This window comes from Dermacentor andersoni, chromosome 6 (genome assembly GCF_023375885.2).
Source record: "Dermacentor andersoni chromosome 6, qqDerAnde1_hic_scaffold, whole genome shotgun sequence".
NCBI lineage: Eukaryota > Metazoa > Arthropoda > Arachnida > Ixodida > Ixodidae > Dermacentor > Dermacentor andersoni.
Window position 1 is genome coordinate 149,742,836 of NC_092819.1, and position 23,865 is coordinate 149,766,700.

Below are 23,865 nucleotides of genomic sequence, written 5' to 3' on the forward strand. Positions count from 1 at the left end.
GCAGCTGACTGCCGGTTTATTATGTACATGTGCATCATCGGGCAGCCGGTGTTATTGCTGCAGTGGCTTGAAGAACTTGTTGATTGTTGTTTTGACGGCGTTCCGCTTGCATGCGATCATATTCGCCTCGATCTGAGCAAGGGTCATGTCAGCACTGTACCCCGATGAAAGAGTCAACAGTGCTCGCGTCAACTCGGCGCCTGTACGTGGCGCAGGCATTGGCTCCTCATTTTCAACATCGGAGTCTTCTGAATCCCCCACAACCCGACGGACTATTTCCTCGTCAGTCAGTTCCGCGCGAAAGTCGAGCTCGTTGTCAGCGTTAACAAACTGTTCAAAAGTTATTTCCGTGGGTATGGAAACCCCAGCAGAGCGGAGGTCGTTGATCACATCGTCCGACGGTACTGCTTTCCGCGCTTCGATGCCATCGGCGAGGACGACGAAGACGGAGTGGGCGCCATCGAAGGCAAGCGAAATCCTCAAGTTGCGAACAGTGGAGTTCGCTGATGAGCGTCGAAGCACCTAGGCCTAGTGTCGCAGAGCACACTTGACACAACAGACAACCACACATCACGCTAGCCAAAACGTGGCCTGCGCAAACAAACAAAATGGTGCCGCTCCGGAAACTCCGCCGGAGGCGGAAGTGCGGCGATGAACATAGCCAGCGTGGCCAGACCAAATCGGTGTGTGACGACTAGATTCGGCTAGTTGTGGTTCAAAGCGGTGATATGCTTCGGCTGCAAGTGGATTTCCTTCTCAAGGGCGCCGCGGGAGGAGCCAAAACACCTTCCGTCCGTCAAATAGTCCGGAATATTGGACGGTGGGGAGTTCGAGCGTCCGAAACTTCAGATGTCCTTATACATTGATTCTATGGGGCTCGTGGCGGTGCCGCGAAGACGTCCGAAATATCAGGCATGTCCGAAAATTTGGGCGTCCGAAAATTCAGTCGTTAACTGTATATGATTTTTTTTTTTCGAATTTAACGAAGCACTTTCGTGACACAATTTCGATTTAACGAAATTTTTAGTCATTTCAAGCATGTACTTAAACCATGTATGGCTGGTAAATCTAGCAAAAACTATAAAAATATCGGTCAAGGAAGAAGTTATTTGCAAGCGTTGCTTCGCGTGAAAAAGTTACAGCAGAAAAAAAATGTAATGGAAGCACGCATGCTGGGATGCAGCATGCAGGAAACAGCGCTGCAGGAAACAGCATGCAGGAAACAGCATGCAGGAAATAACAACCATCGGAGGCTGCGATGGACGGGGCGTGCAGTAGCTTCAGGCACTCGGAGAAGCACGAGAGCTGATGATTTCGTCAGCGCATGGGGGTGGGGAACGGGCAAGCGCACAGTAGAGGGGTGCAGGGAACGTGCACCTATCTGCCCTCTCCCCCAAGTGTTCATCTCCTCTCCTCTACCCTTGCTGTGGCTGTGCCTGGCAGTCCATATGCGGGCCATGCGCCGTATTTTGGCGGTAATCTTCGCCAAGTGCAAAGGGCCAGCCAAAATACTTGGTGCCTTCATGCGAATTTTGTTCCAGCGCGTCTAAGGTTGGTGGTCGCGCAATCTCAAGTTTCTGAAGCACGGCGTGAAGCATCCACTCGCATTGTGACAGCGAGTGTTCTTGGTGATCAAGTCATCTTTGCCGGAGCAGGAGTGACACTGATAAATAAATCTGTGTACATTGCTTTGTGTAGTTGTCTCTTTGCTATCGCCATCAATGATCTGCCTTTCTGGGGAAACTGTGGCATATGTATTTGTTTTTCTTTTTTCCCATAACGAATATCCGTATCATTTTGTACTGTTGCTTTTAATTTGAGGGCACCGTCTGATATTGGCTGCTGGCACTAGGCACGGTCAGCCATACCGTCCAAGATTTGCTGCGCCGTGCGATGCATTGCTCTCGGCTCGATCTGCACCGCATGCACTGACACTTGTAACCACACTGTTATGACCCGATCTTCTTGCGATTTGTTTATAAGCGATTACTGACAAGATACTATCAACTAAGAATGCTCTGGAAATTTGGGAAATTTTTACTGCTGAATGTCGAATTAACAAAATTCACGATTTAACGAAGCTTTTCACTGCATATATCGAAGTTCAACTGTACTACTATCCAATTGATTAGCATTTGTCTTCACAGACAGTGCATAAATTGCTTGGTACCCAAGAGCAAGCCCAAATTACTTGATATTGTGAATTAACGAGGGTTAGAAACCTTTTACTCTACCTGCAATAATTGCTTGCATCAATGCTGGCTCGCGCGTGTAGCGACTCATGAACATTTCAGGACAGACATCTTGCTTATCGGAGCCTCTGAAATTTCCAACAGGCATAAATAATTATTTCCGCTGAAAGGTAAACAAATGTATTGCATCTTTAGTACTTGCAGACATACTGTAGTGAAAGCAATCCATGGATTTAGAACACCGAATTTTTGTTTCATCTCCATGCCTTAAGTCTCAGAAATGTTTCGGGTGTGAAAATGCAATCAGTTATTTCACATGCATTGCCAGTTTGGAAAGCAATTTGGCCACTTGAGAAGTTTATCTGGCAATAATTATTACTGCCAGAAAGAATGAAGACTACATACACGTCCACATATTGGCGACATGTAACAGAATTTTATCTTCCAGCTCTTTTATCTTCTAGCACTTTCCGCATGATTAACACTTCCACTGCCACATCCAAGATAACTCACAGACCCACCCTCGCCCAAACCCTGCTTCTCCTGGGTATACTACATTTGTGTTTTCAATGCACTTCCTGCCTTTCCCAAAGCAACTTGTGCAAAAAAGAACATTGCTTAACCACTGTGCCATCTACACAGAGGTCATCCCAACACACAGAACTTGTAAGTTCCGACAACAGGTGGAGCACATGTCTCGGCACTCTATCTCGGCAGGGCAGTCATGGTGAGCCAGTGTGACAGGTCTGTCCGCACATTGGCAGGTGAAGAAATTTATGAACTGTTGATGAATTCTGAACTTGGAGAAAGCAACAAAGAAGAACCAGCTTCTACATATGAAATATCCACCGATCCAACTCGTGAAAAAAAGCTAGGAAATGTTTAGCAGTGAGAACAAAAGACAAAACAATCAAAGGTTTAATAAACGTTTCGCAGCATAGGTCCAATCAGAAATTTCTGAAGACATCTGCAACGCATCTTGAATGTCATTTTGTGGTTTTGAGGTGTTACCTCGACACGCTGTGCACACGTTTGCAGGTGGTGAGCCAAGACGAGTACCTGAATCGGCTGGAGGGGTTGCGCATCAACGTCAAGGCAAAGAACTTCCTGGTGTTCCAGGGCGACGTTGAGACAATCGCCATGAAGAACCCAAAGGAGCGCACAGTGCTGTTTGAGGAGATCTCGCACTCGCTCGAACACAAAGCCGAGTATGAGCAGCTGCGCAGCGAGATGATCAAGGCCGAGGAGGACACACAGTTCTCGTATCAGAAGAAAAAGGGCATCGCTGCCGAGAAAAAAGAAGCACGCCTCGAGAAAGAGGAGGCCGACAAGTATCAGCGTCTCAAGGAGAACCTGGCCGAGCGACAGGTGGTTTCACAGGTAAGCAGCGGCGTGTAAATGCTTCAGGTTTCAACATGGGGCTGATTTTTCTTTTCTTCTTTATTTGTCAGCAATGTTCCACTATTTAGAACATTTCTGTTTCTCCTGTGCTTTCCTTCACAAATATTCAAGGGAAATGCTGCTTGTGTTGTCTTGCATATTGTGCTACCGCTGTCCCATGTTGACTGTCATGGGAGTGGCAGCCCTGGGCATTAAGTTTATGTCGAATTCCAATGGCAGAATCGACTCCACGAGCGAGCACGTCACCACAGCGTAGTACGATGCTTACGAATCCATAATTAGAACACAAGCTCTGGCACAGGAGCAAGGAGGCGCTCGAGCACATCATGCAAACGGATGTACAGCTAGCTACCCAGTGTCCCATGCCTGTCGGTTGGTCCGCATCTCCGCTCGCTGTGGGGGCTTCCCCATGACGCATCGTGTAGTGCACATGACACTACAGGGAATTGGATACAGGGGGAATCACAAGCAACGACCAGCAATGTAAGATTTATTTCTTAAAAGTGTGGGTACAAGCAAACATGTGAACGAAAAGTGTACAAAAAGAAGGATAAAATTGCTGACTTCTGCGTTGCGACATGGCACATACTGCTGTCAGCATCTGTGAAGGAGACGCTCTCAGTATGCAGAGAGTGAATTGAAGCTACGACCTACTAAAAGCCTAATAAAATGCCTATGGAGATGGGGCAAGTGGATATGCCCAGAGGTGAATGGGAGGCGAAGCTAATGGGACACATACGGTGCACCATAGTGCACAGTGTTGAGTGCTTAGATTCTAGAAAGTTACAGAGTACTGCCAAACTCGAATGTCGGTACGAAGCTAAACTGCTCTCTCTCTCTCTAGCAGGAAGCACCACTGGCACGGCGTAGACATGGCTTTGCAATAAAAACGTGTGGAGAGAGATGGCATGCTCCATCGCCAGAGCTGTATTTACCAGTCACTTACGCATCAACCACTGTAGTTATGCTATGGTTGCAGTAGTTGTAGCCTACTAGACTGTCGCAGCTTAGTTTCCATGACCCTCCTGGAGATGGATGTAACACCAGCAGTTATCCCAATTTACCTAATTCTAACATGCCCCTGATTCTAACGTGCCCCTGAAACTAATGCGCACCCAATTTACGCGGGCCTAAAGTAAGCAAATGAAAATGCACCTGAATTTAACATGCGCTCAATTTATAGAATAAAGATATTTCCCCACATTCACGATAAAAAAATGAGACGTGCAGAATTTACCTTTACAGAGGGCGAAAAATTTTTTTTAGTGAGCGTTCATAATGAAAATGGTGCCTGATTTTCACCGTTTTCACCGATTCACCGTTTCACCGATTGGTACCAAGCATACAGGGACGGTGTTCTCAAGCGATCACTTTTAGAGATACAGTGAAACCTCGTTAAACCGTAGTTGGCCGGAGCTCGGAAAAAGTACGCACTAAATGGTTTGTTGAAGGATGGTGGGAACACTGTCCTAGAAAGATTGGCCGCCCTATATACACAATGCCTCATGACCTCGAACGCACCGGAATCTTGGAAGAACGCTAACATAATCCTAATCCATAAGAAAGGGGACGCCAAAGACTTGAAAAATTATAGACCGATCAGCTTACTGTCCGTTGCCTACAAAGTATTTACTAAGGTAATCGCAAATAGAATCAGGAATACCTTAGATTTCTGTCAACCAAAGGACCAGGCAGGATTCCGTAAAGGCTACTCAACAATAGACCATATTCACACTATCAATCAGGTGATAGAGAAATGTGCGGAATATAACCAACCCTTATATATAGCCTTCATTGATTACGAAAAAGCATTTGATTCAGTCGAAACCTCAGCAGTCATGAAGGCACTACGGAATCAGGGTGTAGATGAGCCATAGGTAAAGATACTGGAAGATATCTATAGCGGTTCCACAGCCACCGTAATCCTCCACAAAGAAAGCAACAAAATCCCAATAAAGAAAGGCGTCAGACAGGGAGATACGATATCTCCAATGCTATTCACAGCATGTTTACAGGAGGTATTCAGAGACCTGGAGTGGGAAGAATTGGGGATAAAAGTTGATGGAGAATACCTTAGCAACTTGCGATTCGCTGATGATATTGCCTTGCTTATTAACTCAGGAGACCAATTGCAATGCATGCTCACTGACCTGGAAAGGCAAAGCAGAAGGGTGGGTCTGAAAATTAATCTACAGAAAACTAAAGTAATGTTTAACAGTCTCGGAAGAGAACAGCAGTTTACGATAGCTAGCGAGGCACTGGAAGTGGTAAGGGAATACATCTACTTAGGGCAGGTAGTGACCACGGATCCGGATCATGAGACTGAAATAACCAGAAGAATAAGAATAGGCTGGGGTGCGTTTGGCAGGCATTCTCAAATCATGAACAGCAGGCTGCCACTATCCCTCAAAAGGAAAGTGTATAACAGCTGTGTCTTACCAGTACTCACCTACGGGGCAGAAACCTGGAGGCTTACGAAAAGGGTTCTGCTGAAATTGAGGACGACGCAACGAGCTATGGAAAGAAGAATGATAGGTGTAACGTTAAGGGATAAGAAAAGAGCAGATTGGGTGAGGGAACAAACGCGGGTAAATGACATCTTAGTTGAAATCAAGAAAAAGAAATGGGCATGGGCCGGACATGTAATGAGGAGGGAAGATAACCGATGGTCATTAAGGGTTACGGACTGGATTCCAAGGGAAGGGAAGCGTAGTAGGGGGCGGCAGAAAGTTAGGTGGGCGGATGACATTAAGAGGTTTGCAGGGACAACATGGCCACAATTAGTACCTGACCGCGTAGTTGGATAAGTATGGGAGAGGCCTTTGCCCTGCAGTGGGCGTAACTAGGCTGATGATGATGATGATGATGATGATGAGATGGTCGTACTGTTTAACCGAATTAGCATGAGATCGCCCACTTACCTGTCGAAAACGGAACTCAGAGAGAGTGCGATGAAAGGGGAAGAAAAGATGCAGTATTTATTCACTTCGTGCGACAAAAGTGTTATTTTTGTTTGATGCCATGGCGGCCTAGCACAATGACAGCCGCCTCAAACTTATTGAAGCTGCGTGCCAGCTTTTCAGCCAGCCCCCTCTTCTCGGCAAACACTCGCATGGCAGATTCCTCATTGGCATTACGTATTCTCCGTGCACGTGCGCAGTAGTGCTGCAGAAGTCCCGGGACGCCTTTTTCATTGCCGGGTGCTGTTGTCTCGTCGCGACGATTGCATTCATGAGGCTGTCGTAACGTGCAGCTTCTGCCACTGACGGGCCTAAATCACCCGTGCTGTCGCTTTCTGTGCCGTTCATGCCCCATCCTCATCACTGTCGCTAGTCGACACTTCGGCAACAACAGAGGCAACGATGGCGAAAAGTCGAACCTCGTAGCCGACACCTCTTCGCAGTTGCAGCAGCGCTGCCGAGCAACTTCTTCGCATTCCAAATGCCACACACTGTAGTCGGCAGATCCCTGTCGCGTGCCAGCGCCGACTTCTCCGTGTCACGTTTGATAGCACAGACGATGTCTAATTTTTCTTCTGTGCTGAGCACTCGGCGTCTTTTTTTTTAATCTGAGCTTCGGCATGACGCGAGTCCTCACTTGCACGACGCCACAACGCTCTCTGGCACGGCGCTGAAATGATGTTGATGTCGATGTGGCTTCACGCGCAATGCACAGGACGCTTGGAGGCCGTTGGGCTGATCTCTGAGGGTTGTTGTTCTGCCGGGCCGCCTGATGGAGACGACGGCACCGCCGTGTTTGCGCGACAAAAAGTGGAAACGCTAAGTTTTAACCCATGCGTACGCAATAAGCTGGTACGGTTTATTTGGATACAAAACACATTATGTTCAATAGCCGCCGAGTCGGGGATTTGACTTTACTACTTTTAAAACGAAACTACTGTTTATAAGCGGGTATGGTTTAACGAGGTTTTACTGTACTACTTTCACTTTCGCGAGACTCTGCAACCGACTTGTTGAAGTAAGCGGACAGCGTTCGTGGCACTGTGGTTCTTATTGTGGCCATATTAGCTACGTGCACACAGAAATGTGACCTCCTTATTCCACGCGGTCGCACTTTGCGTTTTCCGGACGGCGTCGTTTACACGCACTTGCGCTTTGGCACAGTTCAGGTGTCCGCCTCGAATGAGACACTTGGAATCTGAAAAACAAACAAGCAACAAGTGGTATGTCAAGCAACAAGAAACATTGCACTTTGGAGTTGACATGGAGCTTCCGTTTTTGTCAGTAGTTTTCTCGGTGTCTGCTTTGCATGCGTCATTCGTGCTATAGGGTGCTTCGGGGGGGGGGGGGGGGGGCAGAACCTATGGAAAATAGCAACAGCGCAGGCTGAGAGCCAACAGCGACGTTTTCGTGGATAGTTTAAATGGTGACAACTTATGGGTTGATGAATGAAATGGTTAATTTTGGGGCCTTCACTATAACGACCTTTCAGAATAACGAACAATGAGAGTGCATTGTCGATGCTAAAAACTACACTAGTAAGCCGTTATACTAAAACACTGTGTATTTGGCTCATGTTAACTTGGAAAATTTAGTAATTCTCACCAGCTGTTCTCGCCAGCCTGTGCCTTATTCTACTGCATCAAATACCCGTAGACTCGGAGGCATTTGATTCTGTGCCAATCGTCACTCATCGCACTTTGTCAAGCAATAAGCCCAGAATTGGAGGTGGGGCTGAAAAAAAAAAATATAAGAGAAGTGCACCCTCACTGTTCGCAAACCCATACCCCTTGATACTGAAAGGCTGGCTTTGCCGCAAAGTTTAGCCGTTTAGTGGCCAAGTATGCTTTACAAGCAAAATTTTGCTAGCAGCACGAAATGGTCACAAAATTTAGCACAGAATCGTCCCAATATATTTCAGCTAGAAACAACATCAGATAGGAAGAAATGCTAAGAACTGGGTTTGCCCCGCACAGCCCGCAATATACATTCGATTTGATTCGAATATTTGTATCCAACAGAATATTCGAATATTTTCTAATATCAATTTTCCGAATCAAATACGAATATTGAAAATATAATGTTCAATAATATTTGCAACTTTTCGAATATTCACACCCCTACGAGAAAGGAAAGATAAGCAGTGACATAAAGAGCACAAAGAAAGACAGCGTCGTCTTTCTTTCTGCTCTCTCTGTCACTGCAAATCTCTCCTTTCCAGTATTTTGCCCTACAAGGTTATGTCACCCACAAAACACCAACTCACCCAAGAAAATGTTATTGTGCAATACAAGTTTTAATTTCAAAGAAAAAAGGCTCATGTGTTAAAACCATGGAACTACAACATCAGCAACAATGACAGCATCTTATTTAGAAGGTTATGAAGGAGCCATTTGTCACCACATAGTGCCTTTTGTTGTTGCTTTCTCTGCTTTTAAGGACAGACATTTGGCATTCAGCTACGTTGCTTTAATATTGTGATGGCGTCATTTATGTGTTATTATTTACTTTTTGTATATGTTAATTAGATCTTTTGTGATCACACTGTACTATTGACGCTGACTGTTCTGCCACACCTGTAAGGAAAGAAAGACGGCATGTCAAGCTGCATTGAGACGCAGCTTTCTTTCCTGCTTTCCACTTTGCATCATGTACATGGGTGTACTTGTTTATGAGAAATAACTCAGACCAAATCAAATCAAACTGGCCATTCAAAATATAATTTCCTGTCCCAGTTTATTTCTATTCAGTCAGAATGCTTGACCATTCGCACGACCCCATGCACAGGCCTTCCAGCTGTACCACATCCAGCGTGACCTCGACTCGCTCGCAGCGGACATGGCGTCCAAGACCAACGAGCTGCAGCGCCATGTCCGCAAGAAGGAGAAAATTGAGGAGGAGGTGCGCGACAAGCGCAAGGAGCATGGCCGCCTGCAGCGTGACATGGCCAAGATCGAGCAGCAGATCCGCGAGGCCGTGAGTACTGGTTGCTACTTCCCGTGCCGTCTTCGCCATGAGGAACATGTTTGGTAGTTGGCACTTGCAACTTTCAGTCCCTATCAGTGTCACACTTAGCGCTGCTTTTGATTTCTTGTGTACGATATGCAAAATTCTGTTAACAGTGTTTCTGAGACACGTATTTCAAAAGCTTGGATGGTGCGAGGAGTAGAGTGCGGCAGGAATGATGTCACCAGGACTGGGAAAATGTAACGATTGTCTTGAAATGCCGTTGCTTGTCATGCTTAAGGAGTGGTCAGAATAGCGCTCCACCTGCGTTATCAGTGGGATCAGCAAGCCGTGAATGGCAGAGGGCAAGTCACAGAATGGAGTGGAAGGAATTAGAACATCGTACCAGCCCAGTCCGCATGCTGATACATTAATTACAATTCTAGCCCGAGGTCAGCCGCCTTGATCGTAAGACTATGTGTGTGGAGAAGGGCACTTTTAGTTTTTACATATAGTCTATTATGCAAGTGCTTTGATAAGAACAGCACTTGTACTCGGAGGGAAAGTTTGCTGTTGAGTGTTGAAGACAATTGCGGATCATAGAGTTGTGTGCACTGCAGGACGTGGAGCTGAACAAGCGCAAGCCGGCCTTCATCAAGGCCAAGGAGCGGACGGCACACATGCAGAAGAAGCTGGAAGCTGCACGCAAGTCGCTCAAGGCGGCCAAGAAGGTGGACGAGACGCATCAGAGCGAGATCGCCGAGCTGGAGCGCGAGCTCGAGGAAATAGCCGAGCACATGCAAGAGTTTGAACAGCAGCTCAGCCAGGAGACCCAGGGCCGCGATGTCTCGCTGGAGGACTCGCAGGTGAGGGTGACGCACTGCATTGCCATTTCCTTTTGCAGACATTTCTCTAAAGCTTCAGGTTTTTCTAGTTTGCTCCTGTTTGTGGCGCAAGGTGCAGTAGTAGTTCCATGGTCCACTGCGCACGCGTGCTGGCAATCACAGGTACCATTGCATAGACCTTTATGTGCTGTCAACATCAAAAGTCTACGAAGCACAGTATTTGAGAAAAAAGATTAGTAGTTGTGCAGTGTTAGCAAGCAGCCTGCTACCGTATTTACTTGCATAATGATCGCGCTTCATTGTAAAAAAAAAATTGACATGAATTCAAGGGTGCGATCATTACGCAGGTTAAATTTCCCACAAAAAAAAATTTTAAGGTCAAGCAGACGGCTGTCGCTGTACAATTGCGCTGTAATAGCGGGACTGGTGCGGGACACGAAAACAAAAATGGCTGCCGTTGGAGCAAGCCGAATGCGGCGAGCGTGATTTTTTTTCTTCTCGTGAGTACATTACGCGCATTGAAACAGTTTCTTTCGTATCAGTAATGAGTAATATCGTTAATATCGGCAAGTTTGCGACAGTAACATAGCTATGTCCACTTTGAGGGGACAGAAACAGAGATGGGCGCGCTTAGCTGCCAGTGACATAGAAACACATGGCGGGCATGCTGTAGAAACTGCGGCATTTGTCTTCACTACTATCCTAACATGGCACGTTTCCGCTAATGGTGGGCGAATATCTTAGCTGTGTTACAAGTATCGGCGTATGAATAGGGCACACTTCTAACGTATCAGTGTAAACGTGGCCACTATCGTTGCCGCTCGCCATTTGTTGCGTGCCCACGAGTGCAGACGAGAAGAATTGAAAGGGGCCTTTTTTTGTCGTTGTTGTTAGCCAAAACCATTATGAAGTCTACAAGTTATAAACCCAAGGCAAGTTTGGTTGTAGCTTTTCCTTTTTTTTTTTCATGGAAGTGCAGAAAATGATGAAAGGAATGAAATGGGGCATCTGCTTAAGAATGTTAGGTGCATGCAGACCGCTTGGTATGTCTTCAAGAGTCGTTTGCGTAGCATTTGACAGCTTTCGACAAATGGTAAGCGTGATCATCATTACCTAGACTTAGCACACGACATATCGCTGTAACAAGTTCAGGGTACGATCATTACGTGAGTGCGATCATTATGCGAGTAAATACAGTACTTGGATTTGCAGTTTAGGCCAGCATGAGCAAACAACACGGTGTGGCATGGTTTTACTGGCTGTAGGCACAAACTGCTCAGAAATTCAACTTTTCTATGGCGCCTGCACCCATTAAGCCTTTAAGGCCAACTGAGCGTGCAAGCCACCTGTGCCTCAATGCAACAGTGCGGTGCGTACCTTCAGCAAAAGTGTGCAGTGTAGTGCCACTGTTGCTACGGCTAGTCACTGCTTTGCACAACCACCACCAAGCATGAAGGCAACTATATTGCGTACAAGCTGTCAGGGCCAGTAATACAGTCGAGCCCACTTATAACCAACCTGAGCGTTATGTGGCATCTGTTCGACATACCCTGAAGTTCATACAGTCGAACCCGACTATATCGAACCCGTTTACATCGAATTATTCTATATATCGAACAATTTCTGGTCACGGTATAGTTACAATGAGTATATATAGCAAAAATTACGCTTACATCGAACAAATATTGCAGTGACTCCCGATATATCGAACGTCAAGCGGCGGAAAAGTGCCCCCAGAGGTTGGCTTTCCCTCGCGGTAGCGGGGAAACCCGGCGGTGCGGCTCCATCCAACCGCTCTCCCTACCGTGACCGCGCTATCTCGGGCTGTTCGGGCGAGCCGTCGACACTCCCCGTGTCGCGCATAGTGGAGTCTATAGGCCACCATCCTCCCGCTTTTTCTATCATCTTTCACTTGCCACCCCTCTCCCCTGACGACGCTTCGCCGTGCTCCCACACGGGTTGCAGAATCAAGCGCCGTTCCTTTCTTAATCACTATCTAGCGACGCTCCCCAGCAAAAGATGATCCTGGCCCGCCTACAGCGCTTGCTCAGACAGCCAATCAGAAGCTCTTGTGCTCTCTTCGTGCAAGATGGCGAAAGTGCGAGTTGTCTGGCTGCTTCTCTGGTTTATCGTGTTTGCGCCTTGTGGGCCTTCTCCCGCAGTGTTGCCGTGATGAAGCGGCAGAATTCGCCTTTCGTCGTGAAGCTCGAAATCATAAATCGCGTCGAACGCGATGAGAAGTTGGATGTCCCCGCAGCGTGCAAGATTCCGAGGAGCACTCTCGGCACGATTAGGGCTAAAGTGGCCAGACTCGCAACCCGGTGCCCATGGCACCCGACGCATACGCACGGCCGTGTACGAGGGGTTCTTCATACATGCCGGTTTCCGCGTGCTCGGTGAGGACTGTAAATTCTGATGAATGCGACGAAGCCGTTGCCGGTGTTGCCGAAGTTTGGAGCTAGCTGACAAAACTTCCGGGACATTCGAATCAACGGTGGACGAGTTTGTGAGTGCAGATGATGGTGTCGCGACCACGGTAGAGGTTGGAAACGAAGACTACATCGCCGACATCGTACCGAGCACAAATGACAGTAGGCACATTGAGGAAAGCAACTACGGTCTTTTGCCCATATCCTCCGAAGTGATTGGTGCACTCGCATTAGTCCGGCGCTTCTGCGCGAATGCGGAAGGTTGCGGCCTCAGCTGCTCCGACTCCTTAGACAACGTGGGGAAGTACGTGCGTCGCAGGCAGCGAAATTGCCCAAGCAGAAGAAAATGCAGGACTAATTTATGCCAAACTAAGCTAGTTTCCTCAATAAAATTTTATAAATGGTATGTGCTTTTATGACATCCAATTATTTAGCAGGCTTATATCGAATTATGCTCTATATCGAACTGATAGGCGTTTTTTTGCGAGTTCGATATAGCCGGGTTTGACTGTAGTAAGTGGACAACAGCTTAACCCTTTGAAGGTTTTTGCCGTACATGTACGGCGGCGGTTTTCTGTCTCGCAAGGTCTTCGCCGTACGGGTACGATTCCGACCCTCCGTTTGAAATTTCGCGCCATAATGACGATGCGTGCTCACCGGGAGGTGCTGCCACCTCTTAGCACTTACAAGATGTGTTTGAAATTGGTGCTACCTTCTTGGGGAGATAAACAGAGCTGATTGCTAGCTTCAGCGCGTCGCTCAGACTGCGGCAACGCCCCTTTGGCGGTTTCGGTTTCGCCGCGTGATCGCAACGGAGGTGCGCGAAACGTCATTTTTTTCTTTGTCGGCACTCTGTTGCAGGGCGGTGGAAGTTGATTTCTATCTTGATTGGCGCTGCTCTTAGCTTGCTTATCAGTGCCGTTCGCGAGGTATTCTCGCTCTCAGTGGCAACGCGCTTTCGCGGTTTCAGTTCCGCCGCGTGATCGCAACGGAGGCGCGCGAAACGCGGTTTTTCTCTTTGTCGACACGCTCTCGCAGGGGCCACGGAAGTTGATTTCTATTTTGATTGGCACTGCTCTTAGCTTGTTTATCACCACCGCTCACGAGGTATTCTCGCTCTCCGCGGCAACGCGCTTACGCGAGAGGGTGGCTCAGACCTCTGCCAAGGCAGCCGCACGCAGAGATGTCATGTGTGCGCCAACACATGACAAGACACGCTCCAAGAGAACAGACACGCATTTTAGGTGTGCAGACTGCGATAAGGTGCTGTGCGTAGACCTGTGTTTCTAGGAGTACCACGCTCGGAAATACTATTCAATATTTTGCAGTTCTGAGTGATGCCGACACCAAAATACTGTTCCTAATTATTTTTTACTATTTATTCCCGACTTTATACATTTTGTACATTCAAGATCCGCAATAAAGTAATTTGACCTCCAGAGAAAGTTTTTTTCAAAATAATTCGACCCTCAAAGGGTTAAAAAGAAAAAAAAAGTGGCTAGTCAACACACAAAATTTACCTATCTGCAAAGAAGTTTGTGATGCTCATCTGTTTCTGCAGTGCAGATCCGATGAGGGCAGTCTCCAGTTTATTAACAGCAGAAGCGTGCTTTTTGTCGAGGCCCTTAACATAGAAAAGTTGCCTGAGGCTCTCTATGTAGCCCATTGCTACAGTCATTCTTATGGGTGCTGGCTCTGAAGTTTCATCGTCGTCCAGTTCCACTGCATCACTCTCTGCCTGCACTTTGCAAGTGATGCCCTCGTCCGTGCACGGTTCTGCAATAGCAGCGTCTTCATCAAAGTCATCCCAACCAGTGTCGTAGCCTCCCCCATGTCGGAATTGACGCGCTGCCACAAATCGCTGCCGGACTGATCATCTTCAGAAGCATCAGGCTTGGCATCAGGCACTGCATCGACGAAGCTGGCCTTGCGGAAACAGTTCAGCACACAAGCGGCCGTCACCTCCGCCCAGGCCGCCTTCACCATCTCAACGGCTGAATGCAGTGAAACTCGAAGTGGCAAGTTGGCGGCTGGGCGATCAACAGTGATGAGCAAGTGCTTCACAATGCGGCCCCTATATGATGCCTTAAATTTGCGTATTATGCCCAAATCAAGCAGCTGCACTTTCGAAGTGGTATTGTGCAGCAGGAAAAGTAGAGTAACTGCTGTCAGAGAAGTTTGTGCATTGTGCGCTGAGCAGTTGTCGAGCATGAGCAGCACGCGCCTTCCTTGCCTCTGCATGTCGCGGTCAAACTCGCCCAGCCACTCTGCGAATAAATTATGTGTCATCCACACTTTAGCATAGTGCCTGTAGCCCACAGGTACACAGCTCCGAAAGCAACACCGCTTCTTTGCTTTTCCGAATAAAAAGGGCACATACCAGTTGCTGCCATCCATATTAGTGCACAGAAGTACTGTAACGCGCACTTTACTGTGCTTGCTGCCAGCACGTGAGTCGCCTTTCATGGGGTGCGTCTTGTTTGGCAGCATCTGATAAAGTAACAACACAGGTTCGTCTGTGTTATACCGTGAAAACCTGCATATAATACGAACCCGCATATAGTATGAGGTTAAATTTTTGGGACGCGAAAGGGAAAAAAAGGTTTTATCCGTGTATGATAGGAAACAGGAAAAATCGAGGAAGAGATTTGTTTAAATTGCAATCCGCACTTCAATCGCTGTCTTCCGCAGCCTCGCTCTCTTCGTATAGTTCCTTGTCGGACATATCTTCCCAGAGGTACTCATCCTCTAGGCCATTGAGTGCGTTTGAGATGCCGCACTTCTTGAATGCGCGACGCACAAGGTCCTCTGGTATGCTGGCCCATGTGTCCACAATCCACTTGCATAGCGTGGCTGGCGAAGCCCACTTCTGCCGCCCGGTTGGCATCACTGCAGGCTCACCTGAACGCATTCAAATCTGCATAACACTGCTTGACTTGACTGCGTCCTTGAATGGCTTGTTCACGTGAACATCTAAAGGCTGCAGCTGAGACGTCATCCCACACTGGATAACGACGAGTTCAGTGCTGGATTCGCGCAACAGCCTCTTCACTGAGTCGGCCAAATGGCAACGAAATGCGTCCAGCATGAGGATGGACAGGAACGACAACAGTGCACCGGGCCGCCTACACCAGATGGACTTTATCCAGTCGAGCACAAGACTCTCGTTCATCCAATCTTTCTCATGGCTTCTCACGACCACATTTTTTGGCAGCTCCTCACCTTTAGGCACTGTCTTGCACTTGAAAATGACATAGGGTGGGAGCTTGCATCCGTCTGCCCTGCACGACAACATGACAGTAACTCGCGTTTTCTCGTTGCCAGTGGACCGGACATAAACTTGTTTAGAGCCCTTTTTGTGCACAGTGAAGGGCGATGGCATGTCCAGATAAACCGGCATTTGGTCAGCATTGCCAACTTGCCCTAGCTGGAAGTTCTTGGACTTGCGCAGCGAAATAATGTGGCACTGGAAAGCCACAAGCAGCTCTTTGAATGATTCTGGCAGCTTTAGCGAAATCGAAGTCCGGTGGTGTAAGGAAAATCCAGCACGGCGCATGTAACGATAAATCCAGTGCTTGCTCGCTTTGAAGGCAGAGCTAGGTAGCCCTTTTTCTCTTGCGGACTCCTTAGCTTTTGCCTGCATAAGCTCCACGCTCACAGCTAGATGTGCGGCTTGCTGTTGGCGTACAAACTCCGTCAGGGCAATGTCCCAGCCTTCGGGCCGCGAAAGCTCCTTCGCGTTCCACTGCACGCATAAAGGGCTTCCTTCTGTCGACGCCATCCTTGAATGCTTCCCTCGTTGACGCCAAACTGCCTCCTGGCCGCACTGTTGCCGATGTCCTGTGCGGCTAAAATAACCTTTCTCTTGAAAGCAGCCAAGTACTGTTCTTGTGGTCCGCACATCTTGGTCTTTCCTTCAATGTGGAATAAAAAAGATGCACTTCGCAAAGCGTGGTTTGTACGTGTGCTGCCAAGGTGTGCACTCAACAATAAAGAAACGATGCTGTAGTCGCGCAGCAATAACGAAACCAAGCCATAGCCACGCAGCAATAACGAAACCAAAACTTGTAGCCCAAATTTGTGACTGAATTTTTTGTTCGGATCCGCATATAGTATGAGGTGAAAATTTCGGGCGCTAATAATAGGGAAAAACCTCGTAATATATGCGGGTTTTTACGGTACATGTCCTGCTCCGTGTAGCTTTAAGCAGTGTGTCCTCTACGTCCGCATAGGTGGCCTTCCGCAGGAGCTTTCTGTTCGTCAAGTCGGCGTCAGAGCTGGCGATCTTTTCTTTGTTCTTTAGAATCGTCGAGATGGTTGATTTAGATACGTTGTACTTTTTCACCAACTCGTCATTTTTAGTACCTTGAGACACTCCTTTCAGAATTGCTTGCTTCGTTGCCATGTTCAGCGCTTTTCGTTTCGTGACCGCTGCAGGCACGGCATTCCCGTCCACCATCCTGAGTTACAACTCAGGCCCGACTAGAATGAAGCGCAGAAGCAAGGAAGCATGGAGACTAGTGTGGAGATGCCTGCTTCGCGGTAAAGGCCAGAAAACAAAACTTCTGACACCGTAGAGTGCGCGCCAAGACAGTGAGGGAGTGCAACAAAGAATGAGGAGAGGAGAGGGGAGTTGAGAGGACGGGCGATCTTGGAAGCCACACGCAGACATCCTTGGGCAGCGCGTGACGGCGGGGAGAGGGTAGAGGGGCACGAGATGCATAGTTTGCCTCGGAGGAGGCTTGGGAAAACAGACTGCATGCGCAAAGGGGTTGGAGGTCTTATTTTGCATTGCGGCGGTGGGTTTACGCCGTTCGTTCACTGTAACTGATCGGCAGGGCTCTAAGATGTTTGTTATACATACAATTTTATGCCATTAAAATACAGTAAAACCTCGTTAATTCGAAGTCATCGGGACCGCAAGAAATCTTCGAATTAAGCAGGTTTTCGAGTTAACCAAACACACAAAAAAATGCAACCCAGGCAAAAAATTTCGCTGCAGGAATGTGCTACCTTTATTTGTCGATCTTTGGATGACTTAAAGTAATCAGAGATGCTGGTTTGCCGCGTCCTATAGTTCGAGGCTCCAAGGGTCGTGTTTTCTAGTTGGGCAACTAGTGCAGCATTTGAGAATTTCCACTGTAGCACTCAACAAAACTGCGGATAACGTTCAGCGATGCGATAACTTCCCCGAGAGCGGGTGTTCGGGAGGGCCCGTTAGCGTCGTCGTCGTCTCTGTCATCGCACATGGTCGCATCAGCGGTAGCTTCACTTTCCAAGTCTGAGTAGCACGTTTGTTGATCATTTTCAAAGTTCAGATACTCGGCGAACCAGACTGCACTGGATTCGCTATCCTCTGCGCAGAGTGCATTGATGCGGTCGCAATACTCGGCTCCTTCTTCATCAAGCGCACATGAATAGTCAGCATCAGCATCGACGGTGCTTTCCTTCGAAAAGCCAGCATGTTCAAAACACCACATGATCAAAGTGGGTTCCACCTGCTTCCATGCATTCACAATAAGACATATGGCCCCGGGGAGGTCGATGGATTACTCCTTGCCATTGTCGTAGCAAAGGAGCATGCGCTTGAGCAGGTGGTGGTGGTAAATCTTCCTCGTATGGTGAATGATGCCTTGGTCCATTGGCTGTGAGATCGACGTGGTTTTCGGAGGAAGAAATACCATCCTGATAGCTTTCAGGTGTGAGATGTCACCATGCGCCGGGCAATTATCAACAATGAAGAGTGCATTCCTGCCTGTGGCCGCGAACTTGCAGTCAAGCTGCTGAACGTAATCTTCAAACATTGCGCCTGTGACCCAGTCATCGCTTGGCGGCAGCCGTGCATTTTTAAAGCAGCGAGGCTTCCCACTCTTTCCAACTACGAGTAGCGGCAGCTTGTGTTTACTGCACATGTTCGTACCGAACTAAACGGTAATTCTTTCTTTGCCCTGCTTTCGACCCTTGACCACAGTGTCCTTCGCTGTGAACGTTTTCGTGGGCAGCATCTTGTAAAAAAGGGCTGCCTCGTCAAGATTGTACACCTCGTCTGCACCGTACTCGCTAAGCAACGGAGCCAACGTGTGTTTCTTCCAGTCATCGATGATGCTCTCGTTTGCGCTGCTGCTCTCGCCACAGACGGCTACGAAGGTCAAATTATTGCGAGCTTGGATGGTTCAGCCGTTTTAGGCTGAATCATCCATTGCTACACTTGAACTCTTCGTGCCCAAGTTGTTAAGCCAAGTCATTGGCCTTCTCCCACAGTATTGTTTCATTGATGGGAAGGTGAGCTGCGTTTGCTTTCTGCAGCCAGCGAAGTAAAACTGATCCCACATCTTGGTACGTGGGAGCCCGTACTTGCGACCACTTCAAACAATATATGTTGCTGTAGGCCTCCAGTACCTTCGACTTGTTCTTCAATATTGTGGACAACGTCGAGAGGGGGCACGCTGTGCCTTTCAGCCAACTCATTCTTGGAACATGTGTTCTTACCTGCTTCTTGGATCAAGCAAAACTTCTGCTGCAGCGTTAGTCTTATACTTTGGCATCTTCTCTCACTAGCACTTCTGCACAGTTCAAAAAAAAAAGAAAGAGCGCCACGCTAGCTACAACACCCCTAACCACGGCACACAAAGAAACAGCGCACACCGGCGTTGCGCGCACACACCTCGCCTCAGGCACAGAGAGAGAATGGGTGAACGGCAGCCAGTGGCAGCAGCACGGAACACGCGCTGATGCTGTGACCGCTGCGACTGTGAGGAGCCTGCGGAGTAGGGGACGAGAGCATGTGACAAAAACCGGTATGCCCGCTGCGTGTCAGTGAAGCATGTCTTATCTGCAGATGCGCGTTTCGACGGTGCGCGGGGCGTGCCATCGTTTCGTCGGGTTTGCGGTGAAATGGGGATCGGGAATTGCCGCTTAGCACTCCAAATCTTTGAATTAACCGGGTTGGCCTAGGCTGCCGGTTTGAATTATCCAGTCAAATTTCCATTGGAAAACACAGGATCGCAGAAATTCACCTTTGAATTATACGGGATTTCGAATTAACCGAGTTCGAATTAACGAGGTTTTACTGTAATGTATAGTTTGACGGTCGCATGGCTCAGTTCGTTTTAAGCGGAAGTTTTTCTCAAGTGGGGCCATTATATGTGGGCTCGAATGTAGCGTTCATGCCACGATTGTAAGCTGTCTTTGACCACTCATCATTAGCTAGGTCTGAATGACCATGGAGAACAGCTGTGTTGAAAGCAAGTGTTTACACGCTGTCTGAAAGTGCGGAGGAGGAGGTGTGCACATTATGAGGGAATTGCACAGCGCATGGGGTTCTCTGCATAGTTGTCATTGGTGCCGCCCAACTCGGCTCTGGCTAAGTGTTGCCATGTGTTCACTTTGTGCACAGTGCATTCACGCAGTCACCTCTTGCGCCACCCTAGTTCATGTTCGTTATCATATGAGGCATATCATGCACGATCCAGCAACACGTAGCCCAGACATTCGGTAGATTGTCTCTATAGTGCGCCTATTGCAATACAGGACAAACTTGTTATGCTGGCTGCTTCACAGCAGGAATACCAGATGTGACCGTCTCCACCAGGGCCTCGCAATGCACTGGACATGTCACTTCCCTTGATTCATGTAATTTGATTGCATCATGTGACTTTAATGGATGTAGATTGAGCTGGCTGCGCTGTCATCGCAGGTTCGCGAGTACCACCGTCTAAAAGAGGAGGCCGGCCGGCAGGCGTCGCTGCACCTGCAGAACCTAGACTCGGTCCGGCGCGAGCACAAGTCGGATCAGGACCGGCACGACAACGAGCTGCGCAAGCGCAATGAGACACAGGCTAAGCTCAAGCAAAAGAAGGCCGAACTCGACGAGAACGTGCGGAGAGTTGACAAGCTGGCCGAGCAGATCCGGTCGAGTGAAGCTAGCCTCGAGGAGCTGCGGCGCCAGGAGCAGGAGGTGTCGCAGGATGTGGCTGCTGCCAAGGGCCGCGTGTCGGAGATCAACCGCGAGCTCGAGGCCCTCATGAACGAGCTGGGCGACGCCAAGGTGGACAAGCACGAGGACTCTCGCCGCCGTAAGAAGGCCGAGATAGTGGACCACTTCAAGCAGCTGTACCCGGGCGTGTACGATCGTCTGGTCAATATGTGCCAGCCCATCCACAAGAAGTACAACGTGGCCATCACCAAGGTGCTTGGCAAGAACATGGAGGCCATTGTGGTTGACTCGGAGAAGACTGGCCGTGCCTGCATCAAGTACCTGAAGGAGCAGATGCTCGAGGCCGAGACGTTCCTGCCGCTTGACTACATTGATGCCAAGCCGCTCAAGGAACGTCTCAGGTATGCCGAACATTGTGTAGTGTTCTATGGCTCTGGCATGTGGCAGTGCTAGTACCATGAAAAACACTATGACTAAGCAGGTCCAGTAAATTGGGCAGAAACCATGAGAGGATGATTATCAAAGTCAAGCGACAGACTTTCTTGTAGACCTGCTGAGGTTTGGTGTTGGGTGACTTATTCGTTAACCCTACTGGTTAATGGTTTGAGACCCACGAAAGCCGTGACATTGTATAGTATCCGGAATCGACCCGCATTAAAGACTACATTAAAGCGCTCGTAAGGGCACACATCATGCACTGGTATCAGGATTGGCCCAATATGTCACCACCTTTGATTATGCTCAATGTTCGACCGAGTTTACTTGGCCGGGCAGCCTTTTATGCAAAGTGGGTGAGGAAACAAAGAAAACTTGTTTTTTAAGATTGGTCAGTGACTATAAGTGAGGTTTAGTAAAACCTCGTTAAGTTGGATTTCACGAATTGAAAAAATGTCTGAATTAACCGAATGTCGAATTATTGAGGGTATCAAGAAAACAATGTGCAAATGCTTACTACATCAACACGCTTTTACTTACTGAGTGAATGAGCCAATCCTCTATCTATTTTGCACAAGAGCAGTACGCAAGCTGTAATTCTCATCATCTCACGGCTGATTAGTGCTCACGGTCCATCACGATGTAGCTGGTGCTCATATCGAAAGCTTATCAAAATGAAATTACTGTTTGCCGCAACCGCCACGGACGAAACCATGGCCAATATCAACGAACCATGTATGGCAACTATGCAGTCACAAAGGCACATGGCCAGCATGGTGCTATGTGCGGCTGTAAACGCAAGACTAAAGGCTTTTAAAGGCACAAATGGGCACGAAGCTTTCTGGTGTTACTCTCATTCATGTACAATTTTCACTGATGACTACGGCGATGTGGACTCTGCCACTTAGTTTCGATAAACGCTGCCATTTTTCTTCTTTTGCGGAGCTCCGTCACTCGCCAAGCTTCGAGAGTTGTCCGAATTAACCGATCTGCAGCCAAATACTTTCAAATTCACGAGAATTTCATTGCATCAAATAATACGTATATCTGCCAGGACCAAAGGACGAGTGCCAATTATCCGATTGCCTGAATTAATGAGGGTCGAATTAACAATGCTTTACTGTAAGTGGCTTTTATTGGTGTTGCCATTGCAGATCCATTACGAATCCCAAGAATGTGAAGCTGCTGTACGATGTGCTACAGTACGACCCTCCAGCCATTAAACGGGCTGTGCTGTACGCCACCAATAATGCCTTGGTCTGCGAGACAGCTGATGATGCTAGTCGTGTGGCCTATGACCTCGGAGACAACAAGAGGTAAGCATTGGCTGCCTACGCTGAACTCAAACACTGGTAAATATTAGTGTTGCAGTAGAACCCTGTAGATGTGTTCTTCAACGGACGGCAGGAAAGAAACCTGACAGCTGGGGAAGTTTTTAACAGCGAAGGAGGTCCTAAATTGCCTCTGAAATGTCATAAATAGCTCTGCTTGGCTGCCAGTACAGTTATTAACGTTTAGGCGCTTGTATTGCGACTCAAGACAGCGCATGCATGTGGGTATAATTATGTTGTGCATATACAGTAGAATCTCGTTGGTACGTTGCCGTTACGTACGTTTTCTCGGCACCAACGTTCGCAATCAAGAGCACAAAAAGTGACCCAGTAGAGTTATGTTCATTTTTTACCAATTCATACGTTTCTGGAAAACTCGATTTTTCAGCACCAACTTTCAGTACGTCACCAAACTGTGATCTTGTGATATGTTTTCTGGCCGCTGGATCCCTTGTGAACAAGAAAAGGCGTGAGGTGCATGCGATCGAGAACAGTATATAGCCGCCTGTCTCTTGTGAAAACAATGGCATGCACAGTTTCTTATCCCGGTACCAGCAAATCTCCACCTGGTTCGTCGCATGCTGCATTCACAGCTATCGCGGCCAAACCTCTTGTGATAAGTATCTTCACCTATCTGTTTTACAGCGTCTTTTCCAAAAGTATGAACGATTTCTACTGTAATTGAAGGACACAGACTATGCTTTGTGACAGTAGCCACTTTTCACTGTGGGGAAGCGACAATTGAAATGGCCAACTTGGTCAAACTTTTTTTACTTTACAATTTATTAATTTTTTTTTACGATCCTTGGACCTTCTTTTATCCCTTCGTGACATGTTACTGTAGACTTCTGTTAACTGAACTCCGGCTAATGTGATTTTTTGTTTAATTCAATCCTGCCTAAAGGTCCCAGCTAGCGCCCATGCATTTCTATGAGCCCAAACTATCGTTCTTTCCATCTTAAAATTTGCCTTTGCTGGATAATCCAAACTTGACCAGCCAGCCACGCACCTCACTCTTACAGTGACCCTAATGGCGACCCCTTTAGTGCGTCTGTCTCGGCGGATCTTATGGGACATTGAATATGTTGAACACGTCGATCTCCCATCGAAAATGCTCACTTTTGGCCTGCCCAAGGAAGATTTTCAATCAATAACTCAAGCTCACAATGTCTGATTTTGGCATCTACTCTGTTCTAGCACACACGTTTCTTTTTCAAGAAAATTTGGCTGAAATTTGCCTCCATGGGGCAGTTGGACACAGTGCCAACCGCTCTCTTGGCATTTGTATGCTTTACTGCATGACACTTATGTATTGTGGCGAAGCTGATCTTAGGAAACCGGCCGCTGTTATGCAACACACGTTAGGCCTTTGCGCGTTTTTCTTGCTATA

At 47.8% G+C, this 23,865-nt stretch overlaps 1 protein-coding gene across 2 annotated transcripts in view; it reads left to right on the forward strand.

The window, feature by feature from the left end:
• Positions 1-23,865, forward strand: part of SMC1 (structural maintenance of chromosomes 1) — a 75,050-nt gene that overhangs the window by 15,293 nt on the left and 35,892 nt on the right. For both annotated transcript variants that reach the window (XM_050172260.2, XM_050172261.2), the window contains exons 4-8: positions 3,231-3,572; positions 9,341-9,529; positions 10,120-10,365; positions 20,470-21,110; positions 22,299-22,460. In XM_050172260.2, coding sequence (XP_050028217.1) covers positions 3,231-3,572; positions 9,341-9,529; positions 10,120-10,365; positions 20,470-21,110; positions 22,299-22,460 — 1,580 coding nt within the window. The remainder of the gene's footprint in view (positions 1-3,230; positions 3,573-9,340; positions 9,530-10,119; positions 10,366-20,469; positions 21,111-22,298; positions 22,461-23,865) is intronic.